The 18781-nt window shown below is 36.8% G+C and overlaps 1 protein-coding gene across 3 annotated transcripts in view; it reads left to right on the forward strand.

The window, feature by feature from the left end:
• The window catches only part of SMC6 (structural maintenance of chromosomes 6), a 78773-nt gene that overhangs the window by 21775 nt on the left and 38217 nt on the right, over window positions 1-18781 (forward strand). For all 3 annotated transcript variants that reach the window (XM_007183491.2, XM_057557887.1, XM_007183492.3), the window contains 10 exons: window positions 1388-1468; window positions 2726-2827; window positions 6261-6380; window positions 6483-6581; window positions 9782-9928; window positions 10187-10275; window positions 10454-10618; window positions 11024-11202; window positions 12286-12490; window positions 16383-16497. In XM_007183491.2, the coding sequence (XP_007183553.1) occupies window positions 1388-1468; window positions 2726-2827; window positions 6261-6380; window positions 6483-6581; window positions 9782-9928; window positions 10187-10275; window positions 10454-10618; window positions 11024-11202; window positions 12286-12490; window positions 16383-16497 (1302 nt within the window). The remainder of the gene's footprint in view (window positions 1-1387; window positions 1469-2725; window positions 2828-6260; window positions 6381-6482; window positions 6582-9781; window positions 9929-10186; window positions 10276-10453; window positions 10619-11023; window positions 11203-12285; window positions 12491-16382; window positions 16498-18781) is intronic.

The following is an 18781-nucleotide window of genomic DNA, read 5'->3' on the forward strand; positions in this document are numbered from 1 at the left end:
TTCCATTGGACAGTGCTGGCCTAGAATTACCAGGAGGAAGGAGTGTCTAATGTCTTTAAGTACCTGATTATATTTGTCCCCTGTGCCTCTTCTTACTTTTTCTCTGAAGTTTACCTGTGTGTGCTTGCCTTTTGCTTACTCCAGGGTCTTGATGGGTAAAGCTGCCAGATTTTTAAATAACCTCTGGTGTAGTATAGAAACTAGGAACCCCATTTCAGAGGATGTAGAAAAAAGAACATGAACTTTGGTGAAGCTGTTAATCCAAAGCTGGTGATAAAATGTCTGTCATTAAAGCTAGTGCACTAGGTCTTAGTTCTAAGAAGTCAGATACTGTGTGAAATTAAGATGCCATACAGACCTTGTTAAAAAAAAATACGTGGCAATCAGGGTCTGGTCTACCTATATAATGAGAAAAAGGTGATATGTAGAGGTTTCTTTATAACTGCATAAATGTTTTTTATCGTCTTAGAAGATAAGACCCAAAATCTTGCTTAACAGAAAGGTTTTCACCAATGGAATACTAAATAAAGTACAGTCAGTATTTTACAGATGGTAAAATGAAGGAGTTAAGCACTTTTTTCCTTTAGAGTGGTCCTTCATGTTCTATACCTTATAAACAAGATTATTTTCTAACATATAAATTACTTTGTTATTAACACCAAAGATATAAATGAGAAATGAGCATGAATCTTTTTGAAACAAGTTGAATTAAAAAAAATTTTTTTTTCAACTCCACTTTGAACTGTTATTATATTGTTATTTTAACTGTACTTTAATTTGTTAGCCAGAGGTAGTTTAATTCAAGTAATGGCTTATTTAAAATGACTTCTCCTTCAAAAGATAGAAATGATCCCAGTATTTCCATTTGTTTTACAATATCCTCATGAAAAAATGACAGGATAAGAAATCTGAAGAACTGCTGTACAAAAAATAAACAATACTTGTCATTATAGTTCTGATTAGAAGTAACTGAGTTGGACGTTTTGTATTTAGTTGGAGGAAATAACTAACTTGCCTGCAGCTACATAGGAGGTTCAGACAGAGCCAAATAAGAACCCAAGTCAGCTGACTCTCATGCTAGAGCTCTTCCAGCTCTGTGGTCTGATGGTTGACCAGTAGCATAGGAGTGGTACTCTATAAAACCAGTGAAAGGAATGAAAACTTTCTAAAAAAACACACTTCTTTAGAAAGTTCTTGTGCTTGTGCCCTCATGTAATGGCAGAATATTTAATTTTGGCTGTAGTATTGATATTTATTTTAATATAATGAAATTTTGAAATATTTTCTCTCTCTTAGATCACTTGTAATGGATATTTTAGTTCATTTCTCTTTAAGGAATTAAAATGAAATATTTAAAGATAATCGTTTGTTTGTTTGTTTGTTTCAGGTAGATAATCCAGTTTCTGTCTTAACGCAAGAGATGAGCAAGCAGTTCTTGCAGTCTAAAAATGAGGGAGACAAATACAAAGTAAGATGCACTAAAGTAAACATAAACCTAACCAAAAAGAATACGTTTATAGATTAACATCTATACTGAACATTAATCTTGGTCACATAGTAAATATCGAGGATTTTTTTAAGTCACTATTTAGAGTAATGTTGTAGGACTAATTTAGGAACTTGTTAAGTAAGACGGAAGTATAATTTTCTTGGTAAATCCTTGCTTTAACTTCTTTGCTTTTAATTCTGAAAGAGAATGAATTCTAAAATTTATCTTAATGGAAGTACAAGGGAATGATTGCCCAAACATACATAATAACTTTTAAATGTTAGATTATTTTAAACTTTTTTAAAAATTTATTTATTTATTTATTTATTTATGGCTGTGTTGGGTCTTTGTTGCTGCACGCCGGCTTTCTCTAGTTGCGGCAAGTGCGGGGCTACTCTTCGTTGTGGTGCGTGGGCTTCTCATTGCGGTGGCTTCTCTTGTTGCAGAGCACGGGCTCTAGGCGCGTGGGCTTCAGTAGTTCTGGCACACGGGCTCAGTAGTTGTGGTGCGCGGGCTCTAGAGCACAGGCTCAGTACTTGTGGTGCGCGGGCTTAGTTGCTCTGTGGCATGTGGGATCTTCCCAGACCAGGGCTCAAACCCGTGTCCCCTGCATTGGCAGGCGGATTCTTAACCACTGCGCCACCAGGGAAGCCCCTATTTAAAACTTTTTTAAAAGCCAACAAAATATATGACTACTACTACAGCTTACAGTGTGACTTTTGAATGGGTTTTGGTATTCCCTATGCTAAAATATTATGGTGCATTAAGATCAAGGATACTGGGACTTCCCTGGTGGCACAGTGGTTAAGAATCCACCTGCCGATGCAGGGGATATGGGTTCGAGCCCTGGTCTGGGAAGATCCCACATGCCATGTAGCAGCTAAGCCCACGCGCCACACGTACTGAGCCTGCGCTCTAGAGCCCGCGAGCCACAACTACTGAGCCCGTGTGCCAGAATTACTGAAGTCCGTGTGCCTAGAGCCCATGCTCTGCAACAAGAGAAGCCACCATAATGAGAAACCTGCACACCGCAACGAAGAGTAGCCCCCGCTGTCCGCAATTAGAGAAAGCCCGCGTGCAGCAATGGAGACCCAATGTATTTACTTGCTAAAGTATGTTTTTAATGTCTTTTTACATAATTGGTCTAAAAGTTTTTAGAGACCAAATTCTTGTTTTTTTCATAGTCCCATGGATGTTTACAAACTCCTAATTGTGTTTTTCTTGTTGTTGATATAGTTCTTTATGAAAGCAACCCAACTGGAACAAATGAAGGAAGATTATTCATACATCATGGAAACAAAAGAAAGAACAAAGGAGCAGATAAATCAAGGAGAAGAGGTTTGTAAACACTTAATGCAGTTATTTTAGAGATCAGTCAAATTCCTGTAGTACTTATCGGGTAAATGGTATTGTAAAATTATATACCTATATATCTATATATGTATATCTATATAAAACTGGTAACATTTTTATAGTACTCTATCAGCTATAACAAGTGTGGTTTTTTACATTCAGGGTATTTATTAGCCTTTACTTTTTTGTTTTATAATAATGGGTATGTCTATATCTTAATTCTTCTATGAGGCTATAAAATAGAGGACAGGGCAGTATCTAACATACTTATCCCTTGGTTCCACAATAAGATATCACTAATTCCCACTTGGAAGTAGTTTAAAAACTATATTTCTTTTGATGGGAAAATAAGCACAAGCCTCAAGTTGGTATTAAACATAATATGCATTTGTAATTATATACGATAGATAACTCTTTCAGTACATTGGTAAAATGTTAACATTCTTTAAGCACTGATAGCTTGGTAGCAGCTGCCACATTAGTATTCACCAGCTTGGCAGCCATGTGAATGTGCTTGAATTTGAAATCACTCAAGCCAATGTGACTTTTTTACTTAGATTTGTTTTTACATCTGCTATAGTTTGTTCTTGTACTTTCTTCTTCTGATTCTTGAAGAGCAAACCTTTGTTTGATAATCAGAGACCTCAGAGTTATAAGGCTTATGTTTCAGCTGTTCATCCAGTACATTAAATCCCACCAATTTTTGTATGATTCTGTATCTTTTTCTTTTGTCACTTAGTCAGTTTTATACAGTCAGTTGCTTTCAGCAACTTTTTAGCATGTTCTTTTGAGATAGAATTGTATTAATGATTGACCCAAGTCAACTTTATTAGCTGTTACACTGACCTTTTTACTTCAAGTTTTTGAGACATACATATTTAAAATTGGGTTTATAGCTATATGGTTCATTAAGTGAAAACTGAAAAAGCAAAGATGAGTATATTTATTTTTATTCCCCACATTATTTCTTCAAACCTGGGGTGTGTGATAGTGTGCAAGGATGTACTATAAACCACAGAATTGATGATGGAGTATAAGTGTTATTGGAGTATCAAAGTTATTGGAGTGTCAGTGTTATTATTGGGGAAAGGAAATATTGTATATTCAAGCAAATGTACATAGTATATATTAACATCTATTATTTTAAAAACAATAAATCAGGACTTTGAAGAAATTTGTTTGCTTCAAACAGCTTGGTGTTTAAATGCCCACTTTCTTCATGGTATACTTTGTCATAAGCTATTGAAGATACTTTGTTGATGACGTTTAAGAAGCACGTCCCTATATCATGTATCACAGTTGCTTATGCATAATATGCACTTGATAGGAAATTTTTTCCTAATTAATTAAATGCACTATATTCTCAAAATAAGCTCTGGATTTGAATAGTTTAATCTTTAAGAAGTAGAATGTGACCTAACATAACATTGTAAATCAACAATACTTCAATAAAAATTAAAAAAACAAACAAAAAACCCCAAGCCAACAAAAAAGGATACAGTGGGAGATACAAATGAAAAAGTCAAAAAAAAAGAAATAGAATGTGAAGATTAGAAACTGGAAGTCATTCAGCCATCACATATTAAGTTCCTACCATGTGCCTGCTAGCATTGTGCTTTGGCCATGACCATATAATGGCAAATACGTACCAGGATTCTTGGGGTCATACACCTAACTATTCAGCAGAAAGCAGATGGTGGATAATTGACTATGGGGAGCACTGCTAAAGGAGTTAAAGATTAGTTTGTGCAAAAGCACTTAATAGGATACGGGCAACAGGGGTTAGGGGCAAGGCAGGGGCAGTGGGAGAGGTATAGCTGTTAAGTAAGTAATGGCTAAGGTAAGAACTGAAGGGTGAATAATACCAGGCAAAGGATGGTGAGAGTGAGGAAGTGTGTTCCAAGAAATAAGCATGAATGGGGTCTTGTGCAAGAGAGCATGTGGTGGTTTTAAACAGCTGAAAGAATTCTACATTGTCTAAAGTGGAGAACACAAGCATGAGAGTTAAGAGGCCAGATGATGGAAGACCTTGTAAAACTTAAGGGCAGTACAACACATGAAAGTGGATGGCTTGATTAAATGTATATTTTCAGTAGATCACTCTGCTGCAGAAGAGAGTGAACTGCTGTAAGGAAAGAACAAACAGAGAGATCGATAAGGAAGGTATTACCGTTGTCCAAACAGATGAGGATGATGTAAGTTAGGGCAGTGGCAGTGGTAATGTAGAGAAGAGCTTTGAAATGGTTTGGACCAATGTTCTGTGGGACATGTAGGGTAGTGGTGAAAACAGAAGCCAGATTTGTGGGTCTGAAAACCAGAGAGAGAATTGAAGAGCTAGAGATAATTTTCATGAAACTTGGATGGAAAGGGAAGATGGCTTTTAGAGGCAGAGGTGGTATCCAGGGGTGGATATTGGTGGTTTTGTTTGTAAATTGGAAAGATAAGTAAGTAAAGTTTTAAATGTGATCATGGAAAGGAGTCAGTGAGGAGGATTAAGTGGAAAAAAGATGAAAAAGATGGGATGAAAAATCAACTAATTTAGACCTCTTGAGAAGGCAGAAGGGGGGTGAGTAGGATCTAAGTAAGAGATAGGAACTGCACTTAAGTATAATGAAGCCACCTCTTCCATTTTAGCAGGAGGAAAAGACTGCTTTAGGTTTATATATAAGGTTGTTGAACACTGGAGACGGTTTCTTTCTGATAGCTTCTGAGTTCTGTGAGATAAGCGTCAGGGAGAATGAGTAAGGGATTAGGGTGGCAGTTATATGAGGTTTGAAGAGAGTGATAATGGATTGAAATAATCCTGAAGAATGGGAAAATGACTTGGATAGGGAAATACACTAAGATCCATAGTGAAGACCCTAGTTGAACCTGGAAACCATGAATGAAGAGGAGAGGCCGTCTACCCAGGCGTGCAGCTTTAGAAGCTGTTCATACGTCACTATAGTTGGTTTTTGCTTTATTGATTAATTATTAAGAGAAAACTTGGGTAAGAAAAAATGTAACATTTGATTTTTAGAAATAAATTCCTTTTGAGCCTTCCATTATCATTGGAATGGATTCTGGGTATACTTCGCCCAGAAGAACAGTCCAGTCTGTCTGTCAGGTAGGGAATTGAGAGAAAATGAGACACTGAGTTTTGTCTATTCTTGTGTGGTCTTGAAACTGTTATTCCTTTGCTCTTCATTTGAAGAGTATCTGGTCATTTTTATAGTGCAGAAATTAACAAAATGATTGCACTTAGTAAAAGTATACCAAAGAACCAAAAATATTTTTTATTTTTGCTTTAATTAAAGAAGTCATTTCCTAGCACATCTTTTTCAGTACTTGTTTAGGCAGTATTCAAAAGAAATACATTTGCAGAAAGTCTTGTCTCTTCAATGTTGGTAAGAAATATATTCTTTTTTCTTTTTTTAAGCGACTTACTGAACTAAAGCGCCAGTGTTTGGAGAAAGAAGAACGTTTTCAAAGTATTGCTGGCTTAAGTACAATGAAGACCAATCTGGAATACTTGAAACATGAAATGGCTTGGGCAGTGGTAATTTTCACTTAATTACTTATTCACACATATTTGTAATATACAGAATATACTTGGTTGTAGTTAGTCTTATGTGTGACTTTCTATATAATTTCTTTTTAGGTCAATGAAATTGAAAAACAACTGAATGCTATCAGAGATAACATCAAAATTGGAGAAGATCGTGCTGCTAGACTTGAGAGGAAAACGGAAGAACAGCAGGTAATTATATTTTTTTTATACAGAGGTAGAAGTTGGTTGAGGGGTAAATAAAGAGAGTAATTTTCTGTTGAGGGTTTCCATATGGACCTTTGTACCACAGAGCAGACCTGCTCTTTATATTTACCTTGCCATTCTCTTTTTAACAGCTTTATTGAGACATGATTCATATACCATATAATCCACCCATTTAAAGTTTACAGTTCAGTGGTTGTTTTGTATATTCACAAGGTTGTACAGCCACCACTGTGGAATTTCTCTGCTGTCGTGCTGGAAGTAGATCTCCTAGCCTTTTCTTTCTTTATAGGAGCCCCTGTGTACTCAGTGTGACTGACTTACATCTTAGTATTTTGTTCTACTAAGCTTACGAGCTTCTGGCTCCCAGGCTTAGTTGTAGTACAGGGTGTAATCTTTCCCACCTTACTTTTTCCTGTCTACCCCTAAGATAAACAGGTCAGTCTTTTTCCTTTTAAGGGTTATGACATTAATCCGTGAAAGGTAATAGATGACTGTGTAAAAGTAACAGAAATGGTGAAGACAGTACATTTACTTAGTGATCTCTGGGCTGAACTTCTTATTCCCTCTTCAGGTAGTAAATGGAAATTCAACCCCACCCACCTCTCTCACCTTAGATTTTCATTTCTGAGAGAATATTCTGAAATTTTCATTCAGTTCTTCTCAGCTTCATTTCTTAGCTTGTCATAGGGGAAGACCTTGTTGCTTTCCTCTTTAGATACTCCCCAATCTAAAAGTGAAATCCAGTCTTAGTAATAAACACTCATTTTTTTTTTCAAGTGGGGAGAGGAAAATCTTGAGGTTGGATGATATTTAGTTCTGTGGCTATTTGCTCTACTTAAGTATTTGGCCAGACTGTGTAGTAAATGGTAAATTTCTGGAGGGTTTGGACTATCTTGTATTTATATCCTTCCCACCATGTCTTACATAAAACCTTTCACATAGTTTATGCTTGTTTATTGATTACAGAATAACTATTGAACGTTTCTGAAGAAATAGTGTCTAAAGCAGACTTTAAACTTGTATTAACCTAATTTAAACTGAAGATAGATGAATTCTATTTAGTTTGTATAACACCTAGACCAACTTCAATTTTTATAAAACACATAGAGATTATACTACTGATGTCTTAATAACAGAACTACACTACCATTCTATATAATGTTTCCTAAATAGCCTACATATTGACAATTCCCTAATCTGTATCTCCTAATCAAACTTATATCCTGAGCTCTTGGTTCAAATATTTGTCTTCCCATCTTTACCTACATGTTCCAGACACTTCAAACTTAGCATTTCTAGTTGCATAGCTGTGACAGAGACTTTATAGCCCACAAAGCCTGAAGTATACACTATCTGGCTCTTTCTAGAAAAAATTTGCTGATCTCTGATCTAAATAGTTCTCATATTTGTCCCTTCCAATCTATTCCTATTTTCAGTGTGACATTTTGGTCCCTAATTATTTTTGTCCCAGAACATTACATTAACTTCTTACTGACATCATCTCCTTTAATTTTTCCCTTTGCCTTGCCTTCCATGTGCTTCCAAAGTGATTGTACATATAGATTTACATATAGTGTCGTTATAGATTTACATATAGTTTCATATCTTGTTTCCCTGTTATCTAGAGGATTAAGTTGTAAGCTGATCATGGAATTCAGAGCCCTTCTACCCCTTCATCTCATCTCCCACCACTACCCTCTCAGTTCAAGCTCCAGAAATAATTTTAATTCCTAAAATGGTTTTAATGCCTTTCCACATGCTTTTCCAACTCCCTGTAACACCTTTCCCCAGCTTTTTTCCTGGTACATTTTGATTAATCTTCCAAGTTTCAGCTCAAATGCTTCTTTGAAGGCATTCCTAACTTTTTCTGACAGACCTATAAATTCTTCCTCGTGCTTTCACAATTATAAACATACATACCCTACTTAAGCATTATTGCGTCCAAACTGCATGATCTATTTGCATGTTTGTTTCTCTGCTAAATTGTGTCTACCTCCCTTTAATTGTGTTACTTGAAGACAGTTGTTACTATATCTTTGTATCCCCAGAAGATAGCACATTTATTGGAAAGCTAAATGTGGAATTAAAATACATTTTAGCATTTCAAATTATTAGAGAAATGCAAGTCAAAACTACAATGAAGTATCACCTCACACCAGTCAGAATGGCCATCATCAAAAAGTCTACAAATAATAGATGCTGGAGAGGGTGTGGAGAAAATGGGAACGTAAATTGGTGCAGCCACTATGGAGAACAGTATGGAGGTTCCTTAAAAAACTAAAAATAGAGTTACCATACGACCCAGCAATCCCACTCCTAGGCATATACCCAGAAAAGATGAAAACTAATTAAAAAAGATTCGTGCACCTCAGTGTTCATAGCAGCACTATTTATAATAGCCAAGACATGGAAGCAGCCTAAGTGTCCATCAACAGATGAATGGATAAAGAAGATGTGGTACACACACACACACACACACACACACACACACACACACAAACACACACAATAGAATATTACTCTGCCATAAAAAATAATGAGATACTGCCATTTGCAGCAACATCGGTGGACCTAGAGATTATCGTACTAAGTGAAGTAAGTCAGACAGAGAAAGACAAATATTATATGATATCACTTGTATGTGGAATCTAAAAAATGATACAAATGAACTTATTAACAAAACAGAAACAGCCTCACAAACATATAAGGCAAATTTATGGTTACCAAAGGGGCAAAGGGTGAAGGGTAAATTAGGAGTATGGGATTAATGTATACACACCACTATATATAAAATAAACAACAAGGGCTTACTGTATAGTACAGGGAACCTATATTCAATATCTTGTAATAACCTATAATGGAAAAGAATGTGAAAACGAATAGCTAGCTAGCTAGCTAGCTAGATAGATATGTACCTATCTATATATATCTATGTATATGTATAACTGAATCACTTTGCTATATACCTGAAACTAACATAATATTGTAAATCAACAATATTTCAATTAAAAAAATACATATTTAACACTTTATATAATTATGTTTGTTTACCTAATTAATGTCTCAAGTTTAGTTAGAGCAAAATTAAGTTTATTTGAAGTGTGAACCATATATAATTATTTTTTTATTTTTTCTGTTTATTGGAGAAAAATAAAATATACTCCAACAATGTTATTTTCTTAAAGGTCAGACTTAATGAAGCAGAAAAAAAATACAAGGATATTCAAGATAAACTAGAAAAGATTAGTCAAGAGACAAATGCACGAGCACCAGAATGTATGGCATTGAAAGCAGATCTTACTTCTAAGAAAAGGACCTATAATGAAGCTGAGGTGAGAGAAATTTTCCAGTATTAAAAATTGCATATCAACTATAAATACTGTTCATTTATTTTTAAAAGTAGAGGTTTTTGTAATTGTGTTGCTTTCAGACTTTAAAAAATGTAATGATTTCATATGGCCATATATGTATGTTGTTTTAAAAATATAATTCTGCATATATTCAACCTCTGATTTGACGATTTGGCAAACGTGGTCTTGAATGGGGTATTTGTTTTTTCATTTTACTAAAGTATGTCTAATTTTTTTTAGGTTTTGTACAACCGTTCCCTAAACGAGTATAGAGCATTAAAGAAAGATGATGAGCAACTTTGCAAAAGAATTGAAGAACTGAGAAAAAGGTAAGGTAGTTACTTTGCAGTGTTCATAGTTACCTCATTTTGTAATAAAGTAATCCAGGTGAAATGGAATATTTTATTTTCTGTATTATTGCTAAAGGAATTTTATCACATTGCTTTATGTTTTTTAAATGTTAGGTTTTTCATTGAACATTTTCCACTTTGTATTATTTACCGTTAGTGCTGATCAGTCTTTGGAACCTGAACGGTTGGAAAGGCAAAAAAAAATATCTTGTTTAAAAGAAAGAGTAAAGGTCTTACAGGATCAAGAAATTTCCATCAATCAAGAGATCGAACAATTTCAGCAAGCCATAGAAAAGGACAAAGAAGAACATACCAGAATTAAGTAAGTGTCCACATTCTTATACTTTTTTCAGTTATTTGAAAATCATCTAGTTTTCCTCTTCATATGAAAAGAGAATGCATTTTTTGTTGTTGTTGTTCTTTTTCCTCATAATAAGGGATCTTTTAAAATCACTTTCCTAATAAGACTTCTTAAACTTGTAGAATTGGACAGTTTCTGGGATTTCTAGTCCTCGTCACGATTGCATTTTTTTTTTTCCATGCTAAGTTTTGAGGTCTTCTGACTATTTTTCCCTGGTAACACAATTGTTTTCAAATGAAGAAATCCACTTTTAGTTTTTAGGTCAGCTGTGTCATTCACTGGTATGCAGGTATTAGGGGAAAAGACTGAGTATTTCTGTTTAACTGTATCACATATCTGTTTTGTTTTTCCACTTGTATTTTGTAGGAGAGAAGAGTTAGATGTGAAGAATACACTGAACTATAATCAGAGGCAACTGAAAGAATTGAAAGATAGTAAAACTGATCGACTGAAAAGATTTGGCCCTCATGTTCCAGCTCTTCTGGAAGCCATAGATGATGCTTACAGACGGGGGCATTTTACCTATAAACCTGTAGGCCCTTTAGGTATTTGTCACCAATTAGTCAGGGTATAATAAAAATTAGAAGTACATTTTTATTTTCAGGAAGGAGTCTGTTGAATATAATTTTAAAACGCTGTTATCGAACAACCATGTAGTTATATGTAGACTTTGTACATATTTTAAGAAATAATGATAAAATCACTTTAAACTTTGTAACTTTCCTCTTGTATATTTTAAGCATAAAAAAGCCAAAAGAAAGAGAACTTAGGAAAAGGAAAAGTGATTATAGAGTTGAATAATCTGGTTTTGATATTTTTTCTGAATGAATAAATCAATGAACTAATTTGCATGTAATTGATTAGTAGGAAAATTCAGTGATATCAAGATATAGTTAAAAGGCCAATCACCTGAGTTTTGTGTAAAACTGGACAAAATGACTTGTCTTTTTAAGTTTCTGTTTAGGTTGGACAACATTACTTCTAAGTCCTCTTTCAGCTATAAGCCTGAGGTTATTTAGTTATCCTCATATATACATGAGAAAAAAAAATCAATTGAGTTGTGAGGAGTTATCTCTAATTCTGTACATCATTAGGTGAAAATGATGCTATAAATATAAATATACTTTTTTAGTAAAGTACTGTATAAGTACAGTATTATGTACTGTATTAAGTATTGTAGTAATATCTCTTCATTTAAATGATATGTACCTCTATACCAGGATCCATTTCAATAGATGAGGTATTTTTTTCCCTCTCTAAATCTAAAATTTCAATATTAATCAGTTTTACAGAAAATAGTGAAGAGTCTATAACCCTTTTGGCTTGATTTTCAAAACACCATTCAGAGGCTGGAATAGTATCATATATATATATATATATATACACGTAGGAAAAATACTGTTGATTTACATTAGAGCGAGACAGCTTTTCACAGGATTTGGTGGGTTTTCTCCCCAGTGTATCCAGTGGAATGGGGTATTTCCCATTTGATTAAAATAAGATCTATAATATCATTTAAATTGCTTCATATGAAAATATTTTAAAGTCATTTATGAACTATTATAAAGATAGTTACATTAATATTTCAAGTATTTATGGGCTTTTTAATAATTTTCTCTCACTTTTAGGAGCTTGCATTCATCTTCGGGACCCTGAGCTTGCTTTGGCTATTGAATCTTGCTTAAAAGGACTTCTGCAAGCCTATTGTTGCCATAATCATGCTGATGAAAGAGTGCTTCAGGCACTGATGAAAAGGTTTTACCCACCAGGGACCTCACGGCCACAGATAATAGTTTCTGAGTTTCGGAATGATGTGTATGATGTAAGACACAGGTAAGGCATCAGTAATTAAATACTGTTTCTGGTTTTGCTTCGTTACGTGCAAGCTCAGAAAGACGTTAAAACATTTTTAGGGCTTCCCTGGTGGCGCAGTGGTTGGGGGTCTGCCTGCTAATGCGGGGGATGCGGGTTCGAGCCCTGGTCTGGGAGGATCCCACATGCTGCGGAGCAACTCGGCCCGTGAGCCACAATTACTGAGCCTGCGCGTCTGGAGCCTGTGTTCGGCAACGAGAGGCCGCGATAGTGAGAGGCCCGCGCACCGCGATGAAGAGTGGCCCCCACACCGCGATGAAGAGTGGCCCCTGCTTGCCACAACTAGAGAAAGCCCTCGCACAGAAACGAAGACCCAACAAAGCCATACATACATACATACATACATAAAAAGAATGTAAGCAGACAAGAATAGCATTAAAAAAAAAAAAAAAAAAACATTTTTAATGTTAACCATATCTACACTACTGATTTGTAAAATTCCATCAGGCCACGTCTTTAACTTGAATCTTAGGCATTGGAGATACATAGATAAGTGAGAGAGACTCCCTGCCTTTGAGGTCCTTACATGAGTTCTGTTTTGGGAGACATACTGGGAAATAGACATTGTGTGGCTTAGAAATTGTACTGAAGAGGGGAATGGTGCAGACCTGGCCACATTAAGAGGGAGGGTGTACGGAAGAACTTGGGCACTCATTACTCACAGTTCAGCTCTAGGTGGTTTACAGATTCCATAAAGAGCTGTGATTGTTTTCTTTAATGACCCTAACAAACCTTCTCAAGGGCACCATACCCAAACTGCCTTCTTTCTTAGCTGCTGGCTAGCTAATCACTTTACTTTTAAAGATAACACGTGTATGTGTGTGTGTGTATTCCTACATATATATAGTCCTCTCTATATATCCCTATATATATATATTCCTATATATATATATATATATTCCTATATATTTATATTCCTATTAACAGATTGTTTTAAAATTTCTTTTCTCTCCCACTCCACTTTTTCTTATAAATCCAATTTTTGCTTTTTTCAATTGCCTTATATTTGGAAACATTAAAAATGCCCTTCATTTTAAGCATGTTTTTTCTATATTTAATTGGATTGTGGTATTTTTCCTTTTACTTGGCTTTGGAAATCGCGTGTTTATTCAAGCTTTCTTCTGAGCTTAATTAGGATCATCAAATCATCTTGTCTTATAATTCCTCTTACCAGTGAGGCTCACCGTGCTCGCCTGGAATTTGATGTGCGGTTTTTCCTGTGTCCCTCCCGTCCTCTTTAGGCTTTCTACATTATGTTGTTTAGTGAGCCTATTCCATACTTGTCCTTTCCTTGTCTCATTACTGACACATTATTGCTACTATTTCTTCCTACTTTTAGTTTTCCTCGACTGATTTTACAGCATCTCTCAGCGGGCAGCTAATTGTGATATAAACTAAATATGAAGTGCATCCCAGGGAAGTAGAGCAAAAGGAAGGGTTGGTTGTGACGGGGTGCTTTAGAGCAAGCTGGTGGGAGCAGCCCTGTCTAGCAGTGGCATGTGCCTGCTCCAAAATACTTGCTCCTTCCTAGCATAGAAACCTGTGCTTTCAGTGGACTGGCCAGAGCCTATGTTTCACCACAGTCCCCTTCCACGTCCCTTCCCTCTTAGACTCGGGCTCCCTATCCTCTCTCCGCTCACTCCCTGCGTTGTTTCACTGACACTGCTTGATGTTTCTAGAGTGCCCACCCCCTATTCTTTCCTATCTTTGTTTTTACTTCCACTTGAACTCTGTCCTAAGGTTACTATCCGATTTCTCTGCCTCTTTTTAACAGGAAAAACTTCTCAGACGAGTTGTCTGTGTCACTAATTTCTCTCTTCCCCTTCCTTCTTGAACCTACTCCAGTCAAGTTTTTATAGCTTCATCACATACCAGAGCAGCTCTTGTCCAGGCGCCAGTGAGCCTTGCTGGGCTTGGTCCTGTCGTCCTTCCTTCCTCCTCGCTGACTTGACCTACCAGCAGTATTTGATTCAGTTCATCGTTTAATTCTTCCTGAAACACTTTTTTTTACTTGGTCCCTAGGATGTCACTCTTTTTTTTTTCCCACATCTCTAGGTATTCTTTTTTAATGTCTTCTGCTTATTTCTCCTCATTTGGGAACCTCCAGTGTCAGTGTTCCAGACCTCTTCTCCATGTGCACCTACTCCCAGCACTTACTTCCTGGGTGAACTCATCCAGTTTCATGGCTTTAAATATAGTCCATACACAGATGATCACCACATTATGTTTCTAGCTGGGCTCTTTCCTCTGAACTCCAGAATATAATACATTCAATTTATATTTTCCACTTTGATGTCCAAAAGACATTTGAAACTTAACATATCTAAAAGCCAAACTCCTGAGATCCACCCTAAAAACTGCTCTTCCTATAGTCATCCCCATCTCCATTTTTCAGTTGCTCAAGCCAAAACCTCAGTCATCCTTGACTTCTTTCTGCCATCCCACATCCTACTGGCTATACTCTATAAATGTATCCAGGATCTAAACACTTCTGCAGTGCCACCCTGGTTCACGCCATTATCATATCTCAAGTGAGTTTTGCTTCTGGTTCCCTTCGATCCACACTCTCAGTATCACAGCCAGAGTAAAGTCAGACCATGTCATTCCTCTGCTCAAATCGTCCTGTACGTTCTCATCCTCTTTAGGCCTAACTGCGACCTCTCGGGCCCACATGACCTGTCCTCTTGCCATCTCTCCTGTCCTTGTGTCCAGTAGCACTCGCAGCACTGCTCGTCCACCACAGCACACTGGCCTTCCGGCTTCTCCAACAGCCCTCTTAGGGCCTTTGCAAATGCTGCTCCCTGGGCACGAAATGCTCTTCTTCAGTATGCTAATGTAACTCCCATTTCCTCAGGTGTCTGCCTGTTGACACCTTAGTAAGGCTTTTCCTGACCCTTTCTGTGTGAAAAAGCATGGTATGCCACTTTTTCTTGATTTTTCTGTCTCCCTTCAGTAGAATGTAAGCTCCATGGGGAGAAGGATATAGTCTGTTTTGTTTACTGCTATCTCCTCATCCTCTGAACAGCATCTGGCACATAGTAGGTGCTCAGTAAATACATGTTGAATTAATGAATGAATAAGTGGAAAACATATATATACAAAGATATTTCTTTGTTTTGGAATTCTAGAACTAAGAAAGCAGTAAGAATGCCATTGCCATTTCCCAATGTGTTTTAATTAAATGACTTTTATGTTTGTATGATAGAGTATAAGATTTAAGAAAATTGTAATGATTAAGTATAACAGGCAATAGGACATAATGATTGAGAATCTGGGTTCTAGAGCTGAGCTGCCTGGTTTAAATCCTAGCCTGACCTCTTACCTTTATGACGTTGGGGAACTTATTAAACTCTCTGAAGCTTCCTCATTTGGGAAAAAAAAAAAATAGAGCGAATAATATTATCTATCTCATATAGTTGTTTTGAGGATTAAAGGAGCTAATACAGGTTTCCGCAGGGATATCCCTCTGTGGGTATAAAAATCTGTGGATGCTCAAGCCCCATACTTGGCCCTCTGTAGCCACAGTCCACATCTGCTGATTCTGACAACCACGGATACTGCAGTGCATACTGTATTCATTGAAAAAGAATCCACATATAAGTGGACTTATGCAGTTCAAACTCGTGTTGTTCACGGGTCAACTGTATTTATAATATGCTTAGAACAGTGCCTAGCACATAGTATTATATAAATGTTTGCTAATAAAATAAAATAAACCTATTACAGATGTTTTCAAACATTATCACATATTTCCCATGTCTTGTTACTATCCATCATCTTGTCACCCATTTTAAAAATATACATATATAATTACAGTTTGGTAAGTTAATCCTTATATATTTTTGTCTCCTAGAGCTGCTTATCATCCAGAGTTCCCAACGGTTCTGACAGCTTTAGAAATAGATAATGCAGTGGTCACAAATAGCCTAATTGACATGAGAAGCATAGAGACAGTGCTGCTGATCAAAGTAAGACCAGATGCTTGCTGTATTTTATATTATTTTAAATTTCCTAAACTGAGGTTGGTTATATAAATTCCTATTCTGCTTAAGTACTTGATATTTTATGAATTCTTTTTCTTAAAAAAACTTTGAGCTCTGTAAAATAAATCAGTGTTTATTCTTCATCAGTATACATATTTCTATTGATATGTACTTGTTAGATTAGATCACCAATATTGTGTTTCATCTGTTGGCATAAATTTGCTGAGAAGGGACAAGGGAATTCAAAACAAATCTGTAATTAATACAAACAGAGTCTCTTTTTCTCATTAATGGAACCTGAGCGACAATGACATCAGTCATCCAAATGTGTATATGTGAACTGCAAGTTCATATTGTAATTATTTTTGGGCTTGGCCCTCTCATATTTTAGACAGATACTTGAAAGAAAATAATGAAGTCCTCTTGTAAAGGTCTGTTCCAAGGAAGGTTGATTAGGCCTCAGTTAAGCCTAATCCTCTTTTTACTTCCTCTAGGAAGTAAAATACTAAATATTTCCAGGCTTTCCCTACATAATTCAGTGTACTAATCTTTTATTGGAATTTGCTGTTCTCTCACATCTTTTCTAGGGTGTAAAAGACCTTTAGAAAAAATAAGATTTCATTTTTCTATGAAAAATAAGATTTCTAAGGTAAATATTTTCATGTGAAAAGGTACTTAAAATCTTTAATTTTAGTAGATAGCAATATTAGAATTTAAAAATAAAATCTATCAGGGAGATTGGTTCAAGATGGCGGAGTAGAAGGACGTGTGCTCACTCCCTCTTGCGAGAGCACCGGAATCACAAGTAACTGCTGAACAATCATCAACAGGAAGACACTGGAACTCACCAAAAAATAAACCCCACATCCAAACACAAAGGAGAAGCCGCAATGAGATGGTAGGAGGGGCGCAATCACAATAAAATGAAATCCCATAACGGCTGGGTGGGTGACTCACAAACTGGAGAACACTTATACCAGAGAAGTCCACCCACTGGAGTGAAGGTTCTGAGCCCCATGTCAGGCTTCCCAACCTGGGGTTCTGGCAATGGGAGGAGGAATTCCTAGAGGCTTTGAAGGCTAGCAGGATGTGATTGCAGGACTTTGACAGGACTGGGGGAAACAGACTCCACTCTTAGAGGGCACACACAAGGTAGTGTGCGCATTGGGACCCAGGGGAAGGAGCAGTGACCCCATAGGAGACTGAACCAGACCTACCTGCTAGTATTGGAGGGTCTCCTGCAGAGGCGGGGGCTGGCTATGGCTCACTACAGGGACAAGGACACTGGCAGCAGAAGTTCTGGGATGTACTCCTTGGCGTGAGCCCTCCCAGAGTCAGCCATTAGCCCCACCAAAGAGCCGGGAAGGCTCCAGTGCTGGGTCGCCACAGGGCAAACAACCAACAGGGGGGGAACCAGCCCCACCCATCAGCAGAAAACAGGATTAAAGTTTTACTGAGCTCTGCCCACCAGAGCAACACCCAGTTCTACCCACCACCAGTCCCTCCTATCAGGAAACCTGCACAAGCCTCTTAGATAGCCTCATCCACCAAAGGGCAGACAGCAGAAGCAAGAAGAACTACAGTTCTGCAGCCTGTGGAAGGAAAACCACATTCACAGAAAGATAGACAAAATGAAAAGGCAGAGGACTTCGTACCAGATTAAGGAAGAAGATGAAACCCCAGAAAAATAACCAAATGAAGTGGGGATAGGCAGCCTTCCAGAAAAAGAATTCAGAATAATGATAGTGAAGATGATCCAGGACCTTGGAAAAAGAATGGAGGCAAAGATTGAGAAGATGCAAAAAATGTTTAATGAAGACCTAGAAGAATTAAAGAACAGACAAACAGTGAGGAACAATACAATAACTGAAATGAAAAATACACTAGAAGGAATCAATAGCAGAATGACTGAGGCAGAAGAACGGTTAAGTGACCTGGAAGACAGAATGGTAGCATTCACTGCCACGGAACAGAATAAAGAAGAAAGAATGCAAAGAAATGAAGACAGCCTAAGAGACCTCTGGGATAACATTAAATGCGACAACATTCACATTATAGGGATCCCAGAAGGAGAAGAGAGAGAGAAATGACCTGAAAAAAATATTTGAAGAGATTATAGTCGAAAACTTCCCTAACATGGGAAACGAAGTAGCCACCCAAGTCCAGGAAGCGGCAGAGAGTCCCATACAGGATAAACCCAAAGAGAAACACGCCGAGACACATAGTAATCAAAGTGGCAAAAATTAAAGACAAAGAAAAATTATTGAAA

Source organism: Balaenoptera acutorostrata, chromosome 12 (genome assembly GCF_949987535.1).
Source record: "Balaenoptera acutorostrata chromosome 12, mBalAcu1.1, whole genome shotgun sequence".
Taxonomy (NCBI): domain Eukaryota; kingdom Metazoa; phylum Chordata; class Mammalia; order Artiodactyla; family Balaenopteridae; genus Balaenoptera; species Balaenoptera acutorostrata.